Source organism: Varanus komodoensis, unplaced genomic scaffold (assembly GCF_004798865.1).
Source record: "Varanus komodoensis strain SLA01 unplaced genomic scaffold, ASM479886v1 scaffold11, whole genome shotgun sequence".
Classification (NCBI taxonomy): domain Eukaryota; kingdom Metazoa; phylum Chordata; class Lepidosauria; order Squamata; family Varanidae; genus Varanus; species Varanus komodoensis.
In genome coordinates, this window is record NW_025335317.1 from 9,218,495 (window position 1) to 9,234,679 (window position 16,185).

The following is a 16,185-nucleotide window of genomic DNA, read 5'->3' on the forward strand; positions in this document are numbered from 1 at the left end:
TCTGCAAATTTCAGCAGTGCAGTTATATCCATTAGGCCACTGAGTCAAGATACATCACTGAAATATTGTAATTTATCAGGCAGATAACTGCACCCAGCAGAGGCTTGTCTAAGCACCAAGATGGAAGAAAGCCAAGGATCAAATGAGGATGATGAAATGACCATTTCCATTAAGGGAGCAGGACATTGCATCACAGATATTAATTAGAAAGCACTGTAATAAAGTAAAGTGCACTAAAACACTGAGAAAGAATGTAACACTTGGTTTTTTTTGTCCCTAGGAAATAAAAGCATCCATTTTGGATGCAGAAATTCTAAAAACTGCTTGCTTTTACTGTCAGAACAGATTATGATCTTCTCCCTTTTTTACTATTCTTTTCAGAATCTTAATTCAGCATGCAGCAAATCAGCTGAGGTTTGACCTTGAGCAAGCAATCCAGATGCTTCACTATACCTCAGAATGCTCCTTAGTCACTCGCTGGTGTGTGTGTGTGTGTGTGTGTGTGTGTGTGTGTGTGTACTGGGGGAGGGGGGGAGCAAGAGTGCACAACACTGAGAAGGGCCCTTCTATGGATTATTACTATTGTCTTTCTCACTCATGCACATATGCAACCCTATTTTTCACATCCTGTACGGACGCCCTGCTGCTTCACCTCACACGTGCTTAAAATAGCAGCTTGAAATCAACATTCCGAGAAAAATTGGTTGCATTCATTTTTTCTTCTTCCTAACTGGCAGAGTTTTCATTTTCCTTTGTTATTAGGTGTGCTGCCTGCAGCACACCCGTCACTTCCGCTTTTGTTGCAAAACTCAAGATGAGCTCCTTTGTAGTTTGTGGTGTGTGGCATCCAAACCCAGCCATGCTTTATAAGTTAGGAGGGAGCTGCTAGTAGGCTGTGCAGTGAAAGCAGCAGGTGTGTGCTCATTCTCTCCTGCTCATAAATGACAGCACATGAGTTCTTTAAGTGATGGGTTGTCATTAGCACAAACAGTTCCCTTTGTTTCTTCACACTGGTTTTTATACATTGATTCAAAGAAGTGGAAAAATCACCATTTTGTTCCAACAGAAGCATCTGAAATGGAACTGTCCAGGTTTTATTTGCTAATGTTATCTGGGGGCATTTCTTACTTAATCCCTGAGAACAGTCATAATTACACTTTAGGAATCTCCAGAGAGCTCCATGTACGCCTCCCATTCAGTAGCTCATTCAGGAAAGTCCACTGAAATATACTGAGCCTGTTCTGAAGATTGTAAGATAATTCAAAACTGAATTATTGCATACATTAGAAGCTCAATGCTTACAACATGGAACAGCAATGAAGGTGTTGGGAATTCCAACAGTTTGTTAACACCAGACATTTCTTTACAGAATCTTCTTCTGAACTGGACATCCTCCCAAGCTTTCTAGCTTCCAGGCTATATCCTCTGAGCACTAACAGTCAACTCATGGCTAAGCCAGGGTACTTTTCATGCACTTATAACTGATCTGAGAGTTCAAGTGGAGGCTGAAAGTGTAAATCATGTGCAGCATGTGCTAGCAATTGCTCACTTGCACCTCTGGGGCGCTATCTTAAATAACACACATTCAATAGTTAGGGTAACTCACATTCAGTGAATCCTTTTGATGCCTGCAAGCCTATGACCATTCCCCATAAGACTTTAATTGAGTTTTGCTGCTAATCAAGAGTGTTCTCATGAGCCACTAATGGATGAGACAGAGGGAAGGGCAATACTGCACTAAAACTGAGACCACAATCCTTCAACCAAGTTTTGATATTACATACTTGCTATTCCTAATATTTCCTTAGCAGTTGTTCTTGGCAGTTATTTTATAACAAGATAATGCAAGAAGATAACAGAATGTTATGCTGTAGAAGAAACAGATTTCCCCCATACGTTTCAGTTTGCAGGTCCATCTACTTAAACTGCCTCTTGAGATATTCTCCCAGGACAAACAAAGGGTCTATTTGCATGCAGAACCCTCATGTTCTACTGTCTTGAATGCAGACTGGTTGGGGTTTAAATGATCCAGAGTGGTCTGGCAGTGGAGGATGAACATTAAGATCAACATTCAAGTTCTTTTCATGTGAACTTTTGTTTTCCAATCTTTCCAGTCACTGACTTAGCTAACAAAAACATGAAGGACACACTGCAACGTGTTTAGATTAATATCAAACTCAATTCTCTGACTGTCTATCCAGAAAGACATTATCCACGTACCAGGAGGAGGCAACAGTTGACTTGGCAGAATCCCAAGGATTACAGTAGCATAAAAAATCTGCAAACAGCCCACCAAAGACTGAGCCTGCCCAGCAGTCATGCAATGCTGGCTAATATATGGAGGATGGTGGCGAAGGGAATGGAATGGAAAAACAGAGCTGGCATTAACTGGCTGGAAACCTGAACAGCCACACTCCACTTCCCAATGTTTTATTACACTTGTTAAGATTCTGAATTTCACTGAAGTCTTAAACTGTAGTCCCATATATTCCTATGTTGCTATATAATTCAAAAGTTGCTTATATATTTATAAACACTGTCCTGCAGACTGGCTAAATCTCAAGTTCCAGTACAAGAATGCATCTAATCAGCTACATAATTTTACTCATGACATTTTAAAAATCATTAGATTCTTGTAATGTGTTAGTAGCATTCATGATTATATAATGACTCACTTTATCTTCAACCTGTGTGAAAGTTTAGATGACGTGGCGGGGGGGAGGGGGCTGATCTCATGACACAGGGTGAAGGTGAGGTACTGGTGGGGGGTGGCATGTTGCATGAACCCAAGCAGTGTGGGTTATGCTAAAACTGAATAACCCTAACTGCAAACATGGTCTGTTTTACTGCTTCATCAGGGTAGTTTAATCTTCGCATACTCCATACTCACTGGGTTTGCAAAGTACAACCCCAAAGTGGGGGCTGCAAATGCAACCTGCTCCCAAAGGGGCTGTGGCTTGTCGAGGGTTAAAATACTCCCAACAAGCCACAGTGATGTCTGAACTCAGTGAGTTGCTCTCCACCATGAAGTAAGCTTCACAGCTAAATGGAGATTTGAGCCTGAGTTCTCCTGCATCTTAATCATGCATTCTAAACTCCAGTGAATACATATCCAGGACTGCTGTTTCGTACCCAGTGCTGTTTTAAACCAGACTAAGTTTATTGAGTCTTTTGGCATTCAATTACATTAAGTATGTGAACATTTTTCCCATATGAGGCTTAGAAAAACTAACCTGTAATAATTAGACATTCATTGTGATCCAGGACTTCAGTAATAAGACGAGATACAATCAGTTCTGGATTGATTAAGAAGCGAATTTCTTCTTGCACCAGTCCTGCTCCAGTGACACCACCTCCAACAAAGCGATTAGCAAAATCAACCTGACAGAGACATATTTTCTGTGGTTACTGGATGTTCAAATAGTTATTTGTTGCATATGCTGATTTTTTCATGATTAGCTGTGTTTTTTTGGTCTTGACAACATGCATCTAGCCTAAGCCATTTACACTGTATTGTGTTTACTCTGTCAGTTATTGTTTGTTTTATAATTCTGAGCTGAGAATTACATGTAACCTTTGTGCTCTGAAACCCTCTGCAGTTTGAGGATGCCATGTATACTGGCAAAAGTTTGTGAAAAACCTGGCCAATGTGAACAATTTCTTGCTTAAGGCCTAGCTACTGGCTTCCATTTTAAAGGGCCAGACTCTAGAATCTCTTACTTGATGTACTAACTTACACACGCAATGTAAATTAGCTCTCCACCATCTCCACCTAGTTAACTATCTGTACATACCCGAGGAGAATCGATTACAACCTGCAACTGTTGATCTGAATTGGCATGGACAATAGGAAAGTTCCCTGAAGGTGCGCTCCTATTGCTGCAAAGGCAGATGCACATAAACCACTGCACTCCGGGGCTTTGGGTGGTACCCTCTGCCACCACCAGGCTTTGAACCAGGTATTTTCTCTATAAGGCCAGTTTTGGATTAGGTTCCAGGAAGGGAGAAGGAAAGAAGCTGGAACACTGACTGGGAGAAATCAGTTTCTGTCCACAATCTCAGAAAACCACATTTTAGTAGCGGAAACCAGGTGCTATGTGCAAGTGGAGAACCTAACTAAAGTTACATTTTTGCAAGGCTAGTTAGACATTATGCTCACAACTGCTTGCACAATAGAAAGTCACTGGCGTTCTCCTAGCACTATGTGAGTTTGTGGAAAGGCACCTTTGGATATTACCCTTAAATACTTGGCTATCAGCAACTTATGTGTCTAGCAGTACTTTTAGATTTATAGATATGTAAGTAATTGTATGACTGAAGACAACTGAAAGGCATAAAAACTTTATCCATGATGGAAGTGCCAAAGTGTATGCCCTTGGCTTTTTGTGCGCTAAATAGCATGTAGGAAACCCAAAGGATCAGTACCCCATTCTGCTTTTAGTAATGATCAGTCTACTTTATGAGTGCTTACAGTTTTCCTCAGTCAAATCAATTAGCCCAATTAAGCAGAAAAATTAACTAATCTGTCTGAGCACTAAGGGTCTCATCAGAGGATCTTCTACTGTCAGATGAAGTGTAATGGGCAGCAACAGGAGAAAGACCCCATGATGTTGGTTCCCTGTCTGTGAAATTGCCTTACCATGGAGCCTGGCCTGGGCTATATATTGTCAGCTTTGGGATGACAAAGGGGTTTTTTTCCCAGGCAGATCCCGCCCCCCCCCCATGAAAAATAAGTGTCAGCTCAGAATTTAAGCTTATTTTCTGCCATTTTATTTTTCTTAAAGTGTTGCAAGTTATGACATTGTTTCAGTTTGGAGTTTTGTAAACTGCCCTGATAAACTGTACAGAAGAACAGGCTATACATGTTTGAATCAATTAATAAATAATTAGCTGAATCATTTAAAAGATAATGAGGGCTAAAAGATAAATGCTGGAAGACATTTGTGGTTGAAGCATTGTTCAAATTATTGAATGTGTAAAACTCAAGAGAGCTCTTTTTAATATTTACTCTCAGTTTATCCAAGTAGAGGGATTTGTTCTGTTTATGCAGGATCAGAAAGCCAAGTGACTGAAATGGGACTGACAATCAAATCTCTCAGGTGAGATTGTTCTGGGTGCATACAATGCAAATTTATACAGTACAACAAATGCATTATAAAATATTTTCCGTCTCCCTCCAGGCCTACAGTTTTAAGTGGCTTGGGAGAAGATTTAATATTGCTTTGTGATTTTAAAATGCCGCTTGGTTTTTGTGCATAGTTCAGGAGAAAATATTAATAACACTGGAAAATGGCCTTATGTTTCAAGGAAATGAGTGACAGGATGATTTGCCAGGATGGATTAGACCAGTGCCACTTTATCTGGTTTAGCTAGAATACACCCCGACTTCAGAAATGGGGGCATGAAAAACTAGGTGCTCAAGGTCACAGAAGAATTGGGAGCAGCAAACTGCAAAGCCTTCAAATAGCATCCTATTAAAGAGACCCTCCCCTTCCTGCCTCGCATTGCAGCCATTACCTGAGCAGTACTAAAATCAGTCACCAATTACAATGGTATAATTCATCAACTATAAATCTATTAACTGTTGTCTAATTACATTCATTTTGCATACTGTTGTAGTACCCAAAGATTCTAATCAAGCTCAAAACCCCATTAAACTGGGTTCTGTATCAGCATAACAGACTGGTATAGTCTCCTTTCTCAGAACCATACTAATTTAATTCATGATAATAAGCCAATGAACTAGATTAGTAAATGGCAGGAGAGACAGTTTAATGAAAATGATAGTGAGATCACGTAATTATGCTAGCAATTAGCAATATACTACTACCATTGTGAATATCTGCATGCACTTTCTGCATTTTCTTAACACTACAAAATAAATCATCTGTACTTGACTTTTAGTTTATACTAAATATAAACAAGTTTATATATATTTAATTTACTCTTCATGTTTTATTGTGAATTATAATTGATTCTATCCCCCTATTCCTGTTTATAAGCTGTTTAATGATCTCAGGCTTAGTGTTCTCACAATAGCCTAGCCTCCAAAAAGGGCAGGGAACTGTTATCTCATGTTCTCTATTAAGACTGTGCTGGTAAAGAAGTGGCTGTTATTTTCTGTTTTGGAAGCTTTCAAAAAGTCCTTCACCACAAATTTAACGAATTGTTTCTAACAGGTCCAGAAGATGATCATCTGCAACATTTTGCTGTTTTAGCAAGCATACGAGACAGCGAGGGTGTCAATTTATAAAGCATTCCTTGGGTTTAAGTTGATTATGCCTTGTTAATTATCTGTGTAAACAATCTTCTGGAATGTTCACCCAGGCAAACCTCATTACAGTAAACAGAGGTACACAAACAATAATGGTCTCACACAGCTACCATTTATTGAAGGTTATGCAGGAAAATATTCTAAAAGACTGTGCTGAAGACAACTAGACTAGTATAACTCCTTCTGCTTTGGCATCATGAGACAGAGAAGGGGCCCTTATATTTGAAAGGGACAATACAGAAAGGTATTGAAAAAACAAGACACAATACTTTACACAGCACTTTAAAATCTAACTTTGCTTCTGACTTTTTAAAAATGCTTGTATATTTGGAAGTGAAATTTCATAACTTCTCACCAGTTTATTTTAGGTGACTGGCTCTCAGACCAAAACAATTCCACCAACAGCAGACAAAGCTTCCTGAACTCCTGCACTGGTCACTAGCTGGGGTATAATAACATCACTTCCTTTTTTTCAAACAGAAAATTGGCAGCCTGTCTTGTTCATACCCTGGAAGCCTCTCTCCTGTCACTCGTCAATTTCTGCTTGACCTGAAGAACCTGGAGCTGTCCAGGTCTTATGACTGTCAATCAGAAGATTTTTCAACAGGGCACAAATGTGGAAAACAAGGTGAACTGGAGACAACAGATAATGTTAAGGCTGTCAGAACAATCAATTCTGCTGTGCCTGTTAGACTGCATAATGGTTTGTTACTTTCACACAACCTAGGGCACAAGTGAATGATCCAAATTCAGCACGAGTATAGCACAAACCTATGCATGAGTCTGTTCTTACCTGTAGCATGCCATGCCCATTGCTCTCAATAGTACCTTCATACGTGACATGCAGCCTGGACACTTTTCTCTGACTTCTGTAATGAAATAAGTGCAAGCACTCCATAGAGATGAATGAGTATTTTTTTTAAAAAATGTGAACATGTTCAAATAAAATGTCCATGGCCAATCAATCTATACAAAGTCGTAAAAATTTACTGTTCCATTTCACAAGCTGCTACAGCAGAAAGTAAGTACAAAGGATGGGTTGCACATAGTGCTGATTCGGTAGACTACACGCAAACCATGTAGTTTGTTATGAGTACAAGCTGTCAGCCTTTACTAAAGCACCATGTAGTATTTTATGAGAACTTAAGCAAAGTATAGAGGCAGCAGGCAGGTGTAGGATAAGTAATATACCACAGGTTTATGAAGGAGGCCATATGGAGGCCTTACATGATGTATTTCACTGCACTGGTCACTGGCTGGGGTACAGTAACATCACTTCCCAATGATCCATCACTTCATGTTATTTGCTGGCCAAACAAAGAGTTCCTTAAGAGATGGAGGGAGATGAATGGCAGCTTATTCTAGTATAAATGGCATGCTCCAGCCCCATGATGATCACAGTGCTACAGCATTTCCTGTATGAGGAGAGGCTTAGAAAAAAGGCGAGTAAAGGGAGACATCGACTCTAGCTTCCAAGAAACACAAAACAGGAAAAGTAATTTAAATTCTCCATTTTGAAAGCATCCGGCTGCTTAGGTTCACTGAGCTTAATAAAAACATATTATCATCTGATTATTAAAATGCACTTAACTACATAGAATCAGTTTTATCAGTTAGTGGAAGATTCTGAAAACAAAAAAGCAACATGGTTTGTAAGACCTGAGACTATTTCCATATCCATTGTTCACTGCAATCCTATACATGTGTCTTTGGGAGAGAGTATCACTTAAAGTAAGGTTGAAATCCTGTGATCATTTTGACAGGAAAATTCCTACTATTCCCAATATTTCCTAGCTATTCTGCTTAGGGAATGCTTTGAGTTGTGAGGCCTATTTCTGTCTAAGCAGGCATCGGATGGAATCCTAGGATTTTCTTTGGAGTAAAAATGTATAGCCTCATGATGCAAGAGTTGAAACTCACTGAAAACCCCACAATAATCGACAAGCATATGATTGATATTCAAGCATACAGCCTGCACCTGGACCTTTCTTATGATAGCATCAGCCTCACACAGAAAGACATACAAAATAGAAAAGGTCATAGACGTTAGTGGTCTTATTTCTAATTTTAGCTTTCAGAACTTCTCTTTTAGCAGAATGAAGAGCCAACATAGAATGGAAGCATATGAAAAAGAAGCAAGGTGAGCTAAGACACCTTTAGGTTTTTAATTCCCTCTTTTAAGAAGCTTGAATGATAAAAAGCTTCCAGAAGTGCAGCAGTAGAACTTGGCACAATATAAGCAGCTGAAATTTCTTTTTAAAAATGAACTCTTAGAACTAATTATACTTTTTTCTAGAACCTAGGCTTTAAAATCACATTCTACCCCAATTAATTAGAAAAAAAAGAACTTCCTAATGTTCTACGTTATTTACAATTTTATTTCCACAACTGTGCTGTATGTGCAATGTTTTCTTGTGCTAAAAAAGCCTCTGTCTCTTACAAATTGACGGCAGCATCATTATCTCTAGAAACCCATCTCTTTGTAAGAGGCAGAACAAGATTACTCAAGCAATGAGCACCAAGGGAAAGCAATGTCAATTCTCATCCTGAGTAATTACTCTCACTAAGAAACATCTTCTGAAATGGCATCTCCTATATGCCCTTTAGGGTTTAGGTATCCATTTATCATGTGCTAACTAGAGGAGAGTGGAGAAATGGCAGGACTGAGAAATTTCTTTTATGCCATTTGCAATGTATAACATAACATTTCTCATTCTGCTGTTTGTTTGGTAACAAATATAATTTGTCATTTTACATAAGCAAGGGGCATAAGTAAATAAACATATAATTCTATGTTGATATATGAAACAGATGCCACAAGCAGGCAGGCAGAAAGTGTGTACATCTTTGTGTGTGTACATTTTGTGCTCTCCAAAAAAAAAAAAATCACCTTACCAACATGTGACCCAATCCATATCATAAACTTTTGTAACTTAAACTGCTAAATCCAGTGTGTCTTAAGAGATACAAGTGAAACTGAAACTGTACAGCAGAACCTGATAAAACAAAATCAGAATTATCCCCCTAAAAGCCATTTATAACCCATGGAAATGCTATGGGTGAGTCATTCTATTTTTTTGGGTCTTACAGTGAATAAGATGTTTATGTTCATTGTGCCTGAATTATGTACACCTGGGCAGAGTGAAGCTGCCCATGTATCTGAGAAAAAGTTACATGTGAACAGCCAGCTGTACATTTCACTAACATAAAAGCTATCCCACAATCCTGGATGAAGAAGGAAAAATAGATTGTTTCAAAATTTTTTAAATATTAGCTCCTAATGATGCCTAGGTTTCAGAGCTTTAAGGGAATTCAGGAGAAATTCTCAAATCCCACACAATTACTGTGTTTGGGTAAAATAGCCACTATCAAAATGAGGTCCCTTAAAAAACAGTAACTTACCTTTCCCAATCAGGAAATTCCTGCAGACACTGTCTTGTAAATGTTACCAATCCAGTGGGTTCTATAAGCAAACACATCAAACAGGTACATATGATTCCCTGATTTTTATTTTTGGAAAGTATTGTTTTTTACCTGGAGGACAAGAATGCACTTCCTGAAGCAGACTCAGTTGTGTGTGCAGGGGAACTGCCCAGAAATTTGTTCCATTGATGGGTGCTAATCAGTAGGTAAAAGCCACTAGTTCACAGGTGCAGAACCTCAGACTTGGGGCCAAATTCAGTCTTCTGGTGTCCCTTAGGTGTTAACAGCCCCTTCTCCTGACCTCATCCCCATTTCAATTATTGTCTGATGGTTTCCCAGATTTTCAATCTTTTTCTCCCATTCTAAATGGTTGAAATTCCTCTGTTAAGCCTTAGTTACTGGCAGTAACATTTTGAAAGAAAGGCCCTGTATAACCATAACAGTTTTAGTCAAATCAAGGCTGAAGACCCACGTACACTTTTCTGGAAGTAAGAGTCATGAGACCTAGTTAGGCTTCTGAATAAGCATGAAGGGACTGCACTCCAAAATATGTAACAAGACTATTTTATTTCACTAGAAATGTGTTATCTCTTACACTTTGCTATGGTTTAGCATATTGATGTTTGAACTACTGTATGAAGAAAATGGGCATGCAATATTCTGACAAAGTATTTTATCAGAAACATTTAAAGTGTCCTGTTATCATATCAGACGTTATAAGGGATTCAGGAAAAAATGTGTATGAGAATTTCCATATTATTGGAGAATATTTCACAAATTAAACATTCAACTTCTGAAAATAAAGCTTTTGAGTTTCAGTTGCTAAGAATAATAGCACAAATAAGTCTTCCCATTTCTACTCACAAATTTAGGAATAGGATATTTAATTTAAAGGATGAATTATAGAACACTGATCATTCATTAAACTGATTCGAGAATAAAGCCTGACTCATATAGGGCTAAAAAAATCTGGGTATTCAAAAGCAATTGTAGTCAGCTGTCAATCACTGTCTCAAGCACCTTGCTGAATATAGAGGTGTTAGGTACCAGCTGATGGCTGTTCAAAGTCTTTGAGTCCAAAGAAAGTTTGTTCTTCAGGAGCAATCGTATCACAGCCTCTTTTTAAAAGGACTGCACCTTTTCTCAGTAGTGCATTCACTACTCCTGAACCCAACAATTCATACTTTCCCTGTGGTAGCCAAGAGAGACAAGAGGGCAGTAGTTGGCCCAACTTAACTAAGCATCCTGTTTACCTCTCTTTAGGTCTAAGTCCTTGAATGCATCTGATAATATAGGCCCATATGGTGTACTGGTTACTTTAACCTGCATTGACCCACATTAATGGTTACTATACACATTGTTACAGATGCAAACAGTTTTGTCCTCAAGATATCTTGCAAACATGCTACAACATGTTGTCAATAGTTCCTCTGTATCTTAAACTGGGTCAGATTACAAAAGACCTCTAACCATTCAGAAAGTTCTACTGGATAGCAACTGTAAGGATACAATGGTGGATGCGTTTCTCCTGTTCTTACTGTCACTGTTACAGGGGCCAGGAAGTCCAATTTTCACAATAAACATGTGATTCTGTGCAACATTTTTACATTCCTCCTGTAGAGAAGGTCTGTATAATCTAAGTATCCACCCCATTTCCCAGACCAGATAAAATCTTGAGGGACACAGTAATATTTGAATATGCACTTCTTGAGATTCATCTTTATAGTTTTGTCATTATATTTCTTGCCATAAGTACTATGACATAGGGCCAAATAAGCTTTAGGTACTTAATAAGTAATATTTAGCACAAATCTGTTTATTGGTCAGGCAGAACTACATAACTCATGGTATAGAAAGACGACTAGATTAAAAAGACATTCTTACTTTTCTCTGTGACTCTTCTGAAGTAGCAGAAAAGGGTTTTCAGTTTCTCAGGCTTCCTTGGTGAACGGCCTTCAAACAGCCTAAGAAAAGAATAAATAGAAATGATTAATGTTATGTCAGCAACTAAAAGGCAGCAAGAAATAGTGACCAAATTAACAGGTTTATTAGTTATAGCCTGTTACAACTATATATAACTAAATGTGAACATTAAGCAAATCTTGTCAACATGAGACAGTCCAGTATTAGCTCTGACATATCAGTTCCTCACATACCAAAGAAACTGACATTTTTTTAAAAGTTCCAAAAGCCAGAAATGGTCCAGGACACATGCCTGGCATGGCTCCTCATAGGCTGAGATCACAATGACAAGGTGAAGACTAAATTTGCCGGTTCGCATATATAAACCCATTTGGAAATTGCCATGTCATGCAAACCCAACAAATGCTAGTTGTGATAATAAGGTGAAACAAATGTCACACAAACCATGGTCTGTTTCCGAATTGTTTAACCGTTACATAACCTGTACTCTGCAGGTTCACACAACAATCCCTGAGCAGAGGTTGTATATTCAAAGTGGTGACCACATGCCACCTTCAATTACCCGAGGACAGTCATGTCACAGAAACAGCTCAACTTTCTTCACACCACATTTGTTAAAATGTGCTAGAAGAATGCCAGTATTTCCCACAGAACAGTCACATAATTGTTGAACATTAATTATTATTTGCCTGCTAGTTTCCTAGGTTGAATTACAACCAGTAAGTAAGACTGCTACCTTTCATGATCAGGGAACAGTTGAATTTTCCTGTTCATGGAAGAGAAGTAATGACCTCAGCTAAATTAGTTCTTCAGACATTAACACTGCACAGGTTAGAAACATAGAAACAGAGCAAGTAAGAAGGGGCCTCCCAGGAGATCTATTCTGACCCCCAGATCCAGTTGGCTCCGCTCATGACATGCCCACACAGTTGTGTTTGTGGTTTGCCAGCAATGGTGACATCTGTGTTGGTTTTAATCATAAATCATAAAGAATCTAATTTCTGAATATCTCAAGTACTATCTACATCTTCCTTAAGACAAAATTTATTTTTATTTACTTACACTGTAATAGCTATGTTAAGGAAGGAGAAAAAACAGATTTATCCTTTATACATTTCACTGCTTGAGAAACTATGCCATTTCATTTTTTCATTGCATTTTAAAGCTTTAGAAAAATGACTCTCTAGCATTATCAAGTGATTCTTAAAGAAATGCTTTTAAGAAAGTCAGCATAAGAGACATCCTCTATTTTTAGCCATGAAGCGAGCACATACTTTTATAATATTTTTTACTGCGTCATCCACCTTCCAGAAACCTGCACTTATATTGCTTAATTTGATTCTGTAGAAAATGAAATCATCTTTATGGGTAACACATAATGCAATTTGCCTGGAGGGGAAAACTGAGGGACTTTAGAAGCTGGATGCCTCTAGTACCATGTTCACTAAAAGTGGACAGATACGGCAAAAGACCTTTGGGGATGCAATCTCTCCCTCTCTCTCTCTTTTTTTTTAAAACCTTTTCTTGAAATACTGAAATGTTAACTGGAAATGGAAAGTGAGGTAATAGCAGTCAGCTAATACCATGTGATAGAAAGGCAGACCAGCATTTATGCAACCCACACGTACCTGCAGTTCAAGTCAGTTTTCTAGCACAGAAATGAATGTAGTGGGTTTGTAATATTTGGCTGACATGAACTCTATGAAATGAAAAAGGATCTAACCTTAAAATATCAATTTTATTTAGAAATACTTATTCAATCAAGGTAGTGGCTAGGGAACCAAAAAGTGAACCTGCAGTTTAGCTATTCTTGGAAATCAGCTTATAGGGGAAACAAATATTTTTTTTATCTTAAGACATTTTCATCTTGCTGGACTTTTAATGTGAGTTAAATTGTAGCCTAGTTCCTATGTAATGATATCACAGCATATGGTTGTGTATGGGTTGTGGCTGAATCATAGGTTGTCACTGCATGTAAACCCCACACTATGGCTTAACTATGTGGTTATGAAGCATGAACAACTGAGGTTTGTTGTTGCGTTATGAACTTGGGAGTATTTTATGATTAGAAACCCATAGTTAAACCATGGTGCAGGGTTAACCCATAGCAATATCACATAACAACAAATACTCAATTCATTTGCTTGGTTCCCATTATATTCCCATTCACATCTTTAAACACCAGGAAAAGGCAGGAGTGTTGAATGTGAGAGAAGAGTTGTCCAGATCATAACATTTGGCACCCCGTGCCCCTGAATCGAGCACAAAAACCAAACACAAAACCTTATGGGAGCCATGTTTTTCTGGGTACACAGAATCAGACTGTTGCTAGAAAGAGCCAGATAAAATTGCGAGGACTTTCTGCCATAGCCAACAGCAAGAAAACTACAAATACTTGAAAAACTAAGAGATTATCTTATTACATGGTAAAAATGAACAAATTTATTCTGACGGATGCTTTCTGGGACTGTAGCCCACCTCATCAGATGCATTAAATATATGGTACTTATGGTGGGGGTGGGGAAGCAAGATCAAAGGAGATCCTGATCATAGAGGATACTGACATTAACAATATCACAATATCAACAGCAGACATTTAAAGACACTTTTCACTGATAATAATGCAAACATCCTGGTACTATATAAGCCAATCAACACATGTGGTGTGCTAACATCCCCCATCCCAGTCTCTATTCAGGCTATAGAAACTGTTGATGTATTCTAACTCAACTTTTGTCATCCAGTACTTCTGGAAAGCCCCATGTTAGATCCCATGATAAGGCTCTCAATTTTTGTGCACAGGCCTAAGTATTAAAAATATGAGCTAAGCATCTTTTAAATTGTTCCAACAACAGAAAAGGGAAACTCAAACGTTAGAGGCTTCAACCAAAGTTAATTAACACATTGGTTCAATGTTAAAATCTCACTGATGCCACATTGTTTGGGTAACACTCAAAAAGAATGAGGCAGGGGGACAATCATAATAGTTTTAGAAGGGTGGGCTTACCTACTGTTGTGTGGCTGTACATATTTTACTTTGCTTTCTCAGCCTATGCCTCAGCCCAATTCCAAAGCATTTTCCTGACTGGAATTCAGAGAATCAATTCACTAATACTGTCAGAAAAAACAAGTATCTTAAAACATCCATCTAATTATAGAACAGTGCTTTGCATTATAGTAATTAATACATTACTTGCAGTTGCATTATTTCCCTCTAGTCAGCCAGTTTTGCCTAATGTAAGATGCTCTGTCAAACTGCACATGGCTGCTTGAATCATCTTTGACCTTCCAGCTTTTAAATACATATACCACTATTAACCAAGTTGAAGACCTTTATATAGATATTTAAATATTCTGAAATAATGCAGAGACAGGAGACCACACTAGAGGTCCGTCAGAGACACACTCTAAGGAACTCAACAATACAATGTCCAGTTACTGCTGTCATTTGGGTTGCTTTGAATTCCATGGCCCAGCTGTTTCCTGGTTTATTGGTTGATCCTTTGCTTAATAATCTGCTTGGAGGGAAATTATGCTTTGTGGTGCTCTGGCTGTTTCTATTGTTGGTTCATGGTCTGAATTTTTTTAATTGCATGTTTTGTTTGCCACTATGAGTGCTCATCATGCTTTTCTCTTTGGTCAGGTCACCGTAATAACAACTCCACATTTCAAAAGGAACATTTGCAAAGGAAATGACTTCTTAAAATGTTTGCCAAAGGAAATCAAAGTACTTTTTAAAAAGTGTGTTCAAAATGGTATCAACTGCAAGAAATGAGTGGAATATTGCAATGTATGCCCTTGACCCATTTTTATATTTAAATTATTTACTCTGTTTCAGAAATGGATGTAATCATGTGCCCTAATTCTCTCTCCACTCTTCCCCCAGCAATGAAGTTTGTTAATATCAGATCTCTGTTTACAGTGGTGCTTTAAGTATGTAACTGTCCTTCTGGTCCACATTAGGTTTCATAACTCATAACATATCCCTCTAAGTCCCCACCCCCCCCCGTCCCAAACTGATTCACTGTGTGAAGCCTCAAGTTGCCAATGAAGCATCCATTACCTAAAACCACAGCAAATCTGTTGAGCATACCAATCCGGAGTAATTCGACTCCTTTGTAACTCTTACAACTTTTCTTTAGAAATAAATCTACCCTCTAAAAACTATCTTTTTCCTTGATTCCATTTGCCTCGAGCTGTTCAAGTAGGCACAGAAAAAGTGTTAGTTGGCTTGTATGCTAGTTATGCCTATTTTGGCAAAATAAATAAATTCTTAAATTTGCTTCTCAACCACCCCCTTTTTGGCTGGTGAAGTGTAGGGCTGGTGAAAAGAGCTATTGGCATTGCTTGTGAGTGGAATCCAAACTTATAAAAGCAGACCTATTGAAATCAACGAATTTAAAGTTGGTCATAATTATTTAAGTCCCATTGATTTCATTGTTTATTATGATTAAGTCTGGAGCCTATATTAGCAAGTGAATGCAGATTTCAGTGGCTGTTTTTCAAAAAGCTCTGTCTTTCACATCCAGAACTGAATTAGGCGTTCAATTGAGCATAAAATGGAT

At 38.2% G+C, this 16,185-nt stretch overlaps 1 protein-coding gene across 4 annotated transcripts in view; it reads right to left on the minus strand.

Annotated features, from left to right (window-relative positions):
- The window catches only part of PARG (poly(ADP-ribose) glycohydrolase), a 76,581-nt gene that overhangs the window by 19,828 nt on the left and 40,568 nt on the right, over nucleotides 1-16,185 (minus strand). For all 4 annotated transcript variants that reach the window (XR_006413750.1, XM_044420338.1, XM_044420340.1 and 1 more), the window contains 4 exons: nucleotides 11,582-11,661; nucleotides 9,677-9,737; nucleotides 7,068-7,143; nucleotides 3,234-3,381 (listed from right to left, as the gene is read on the minus strand). Coding sequence is in view for 3 of the 4 variants with exons in the window: in XM_044420338.1 (XP_044276273.1) it covers nucleotides 3,234-3,381; nucleotides 7,068-7,143; nucleotides 9,677-9,737; nucleotides 11,582-11,661 (365 nt within the window). In the remaining variant the exon portion in view is untranslated. The remainder of the gene's footprint in view (nucleotides 1-3,233; nucleotides 3,382-7,067; nucleotides 7,144-9,676; nucleotides 9,738-11,581; nucleotides 11,662-16,185) is intronic.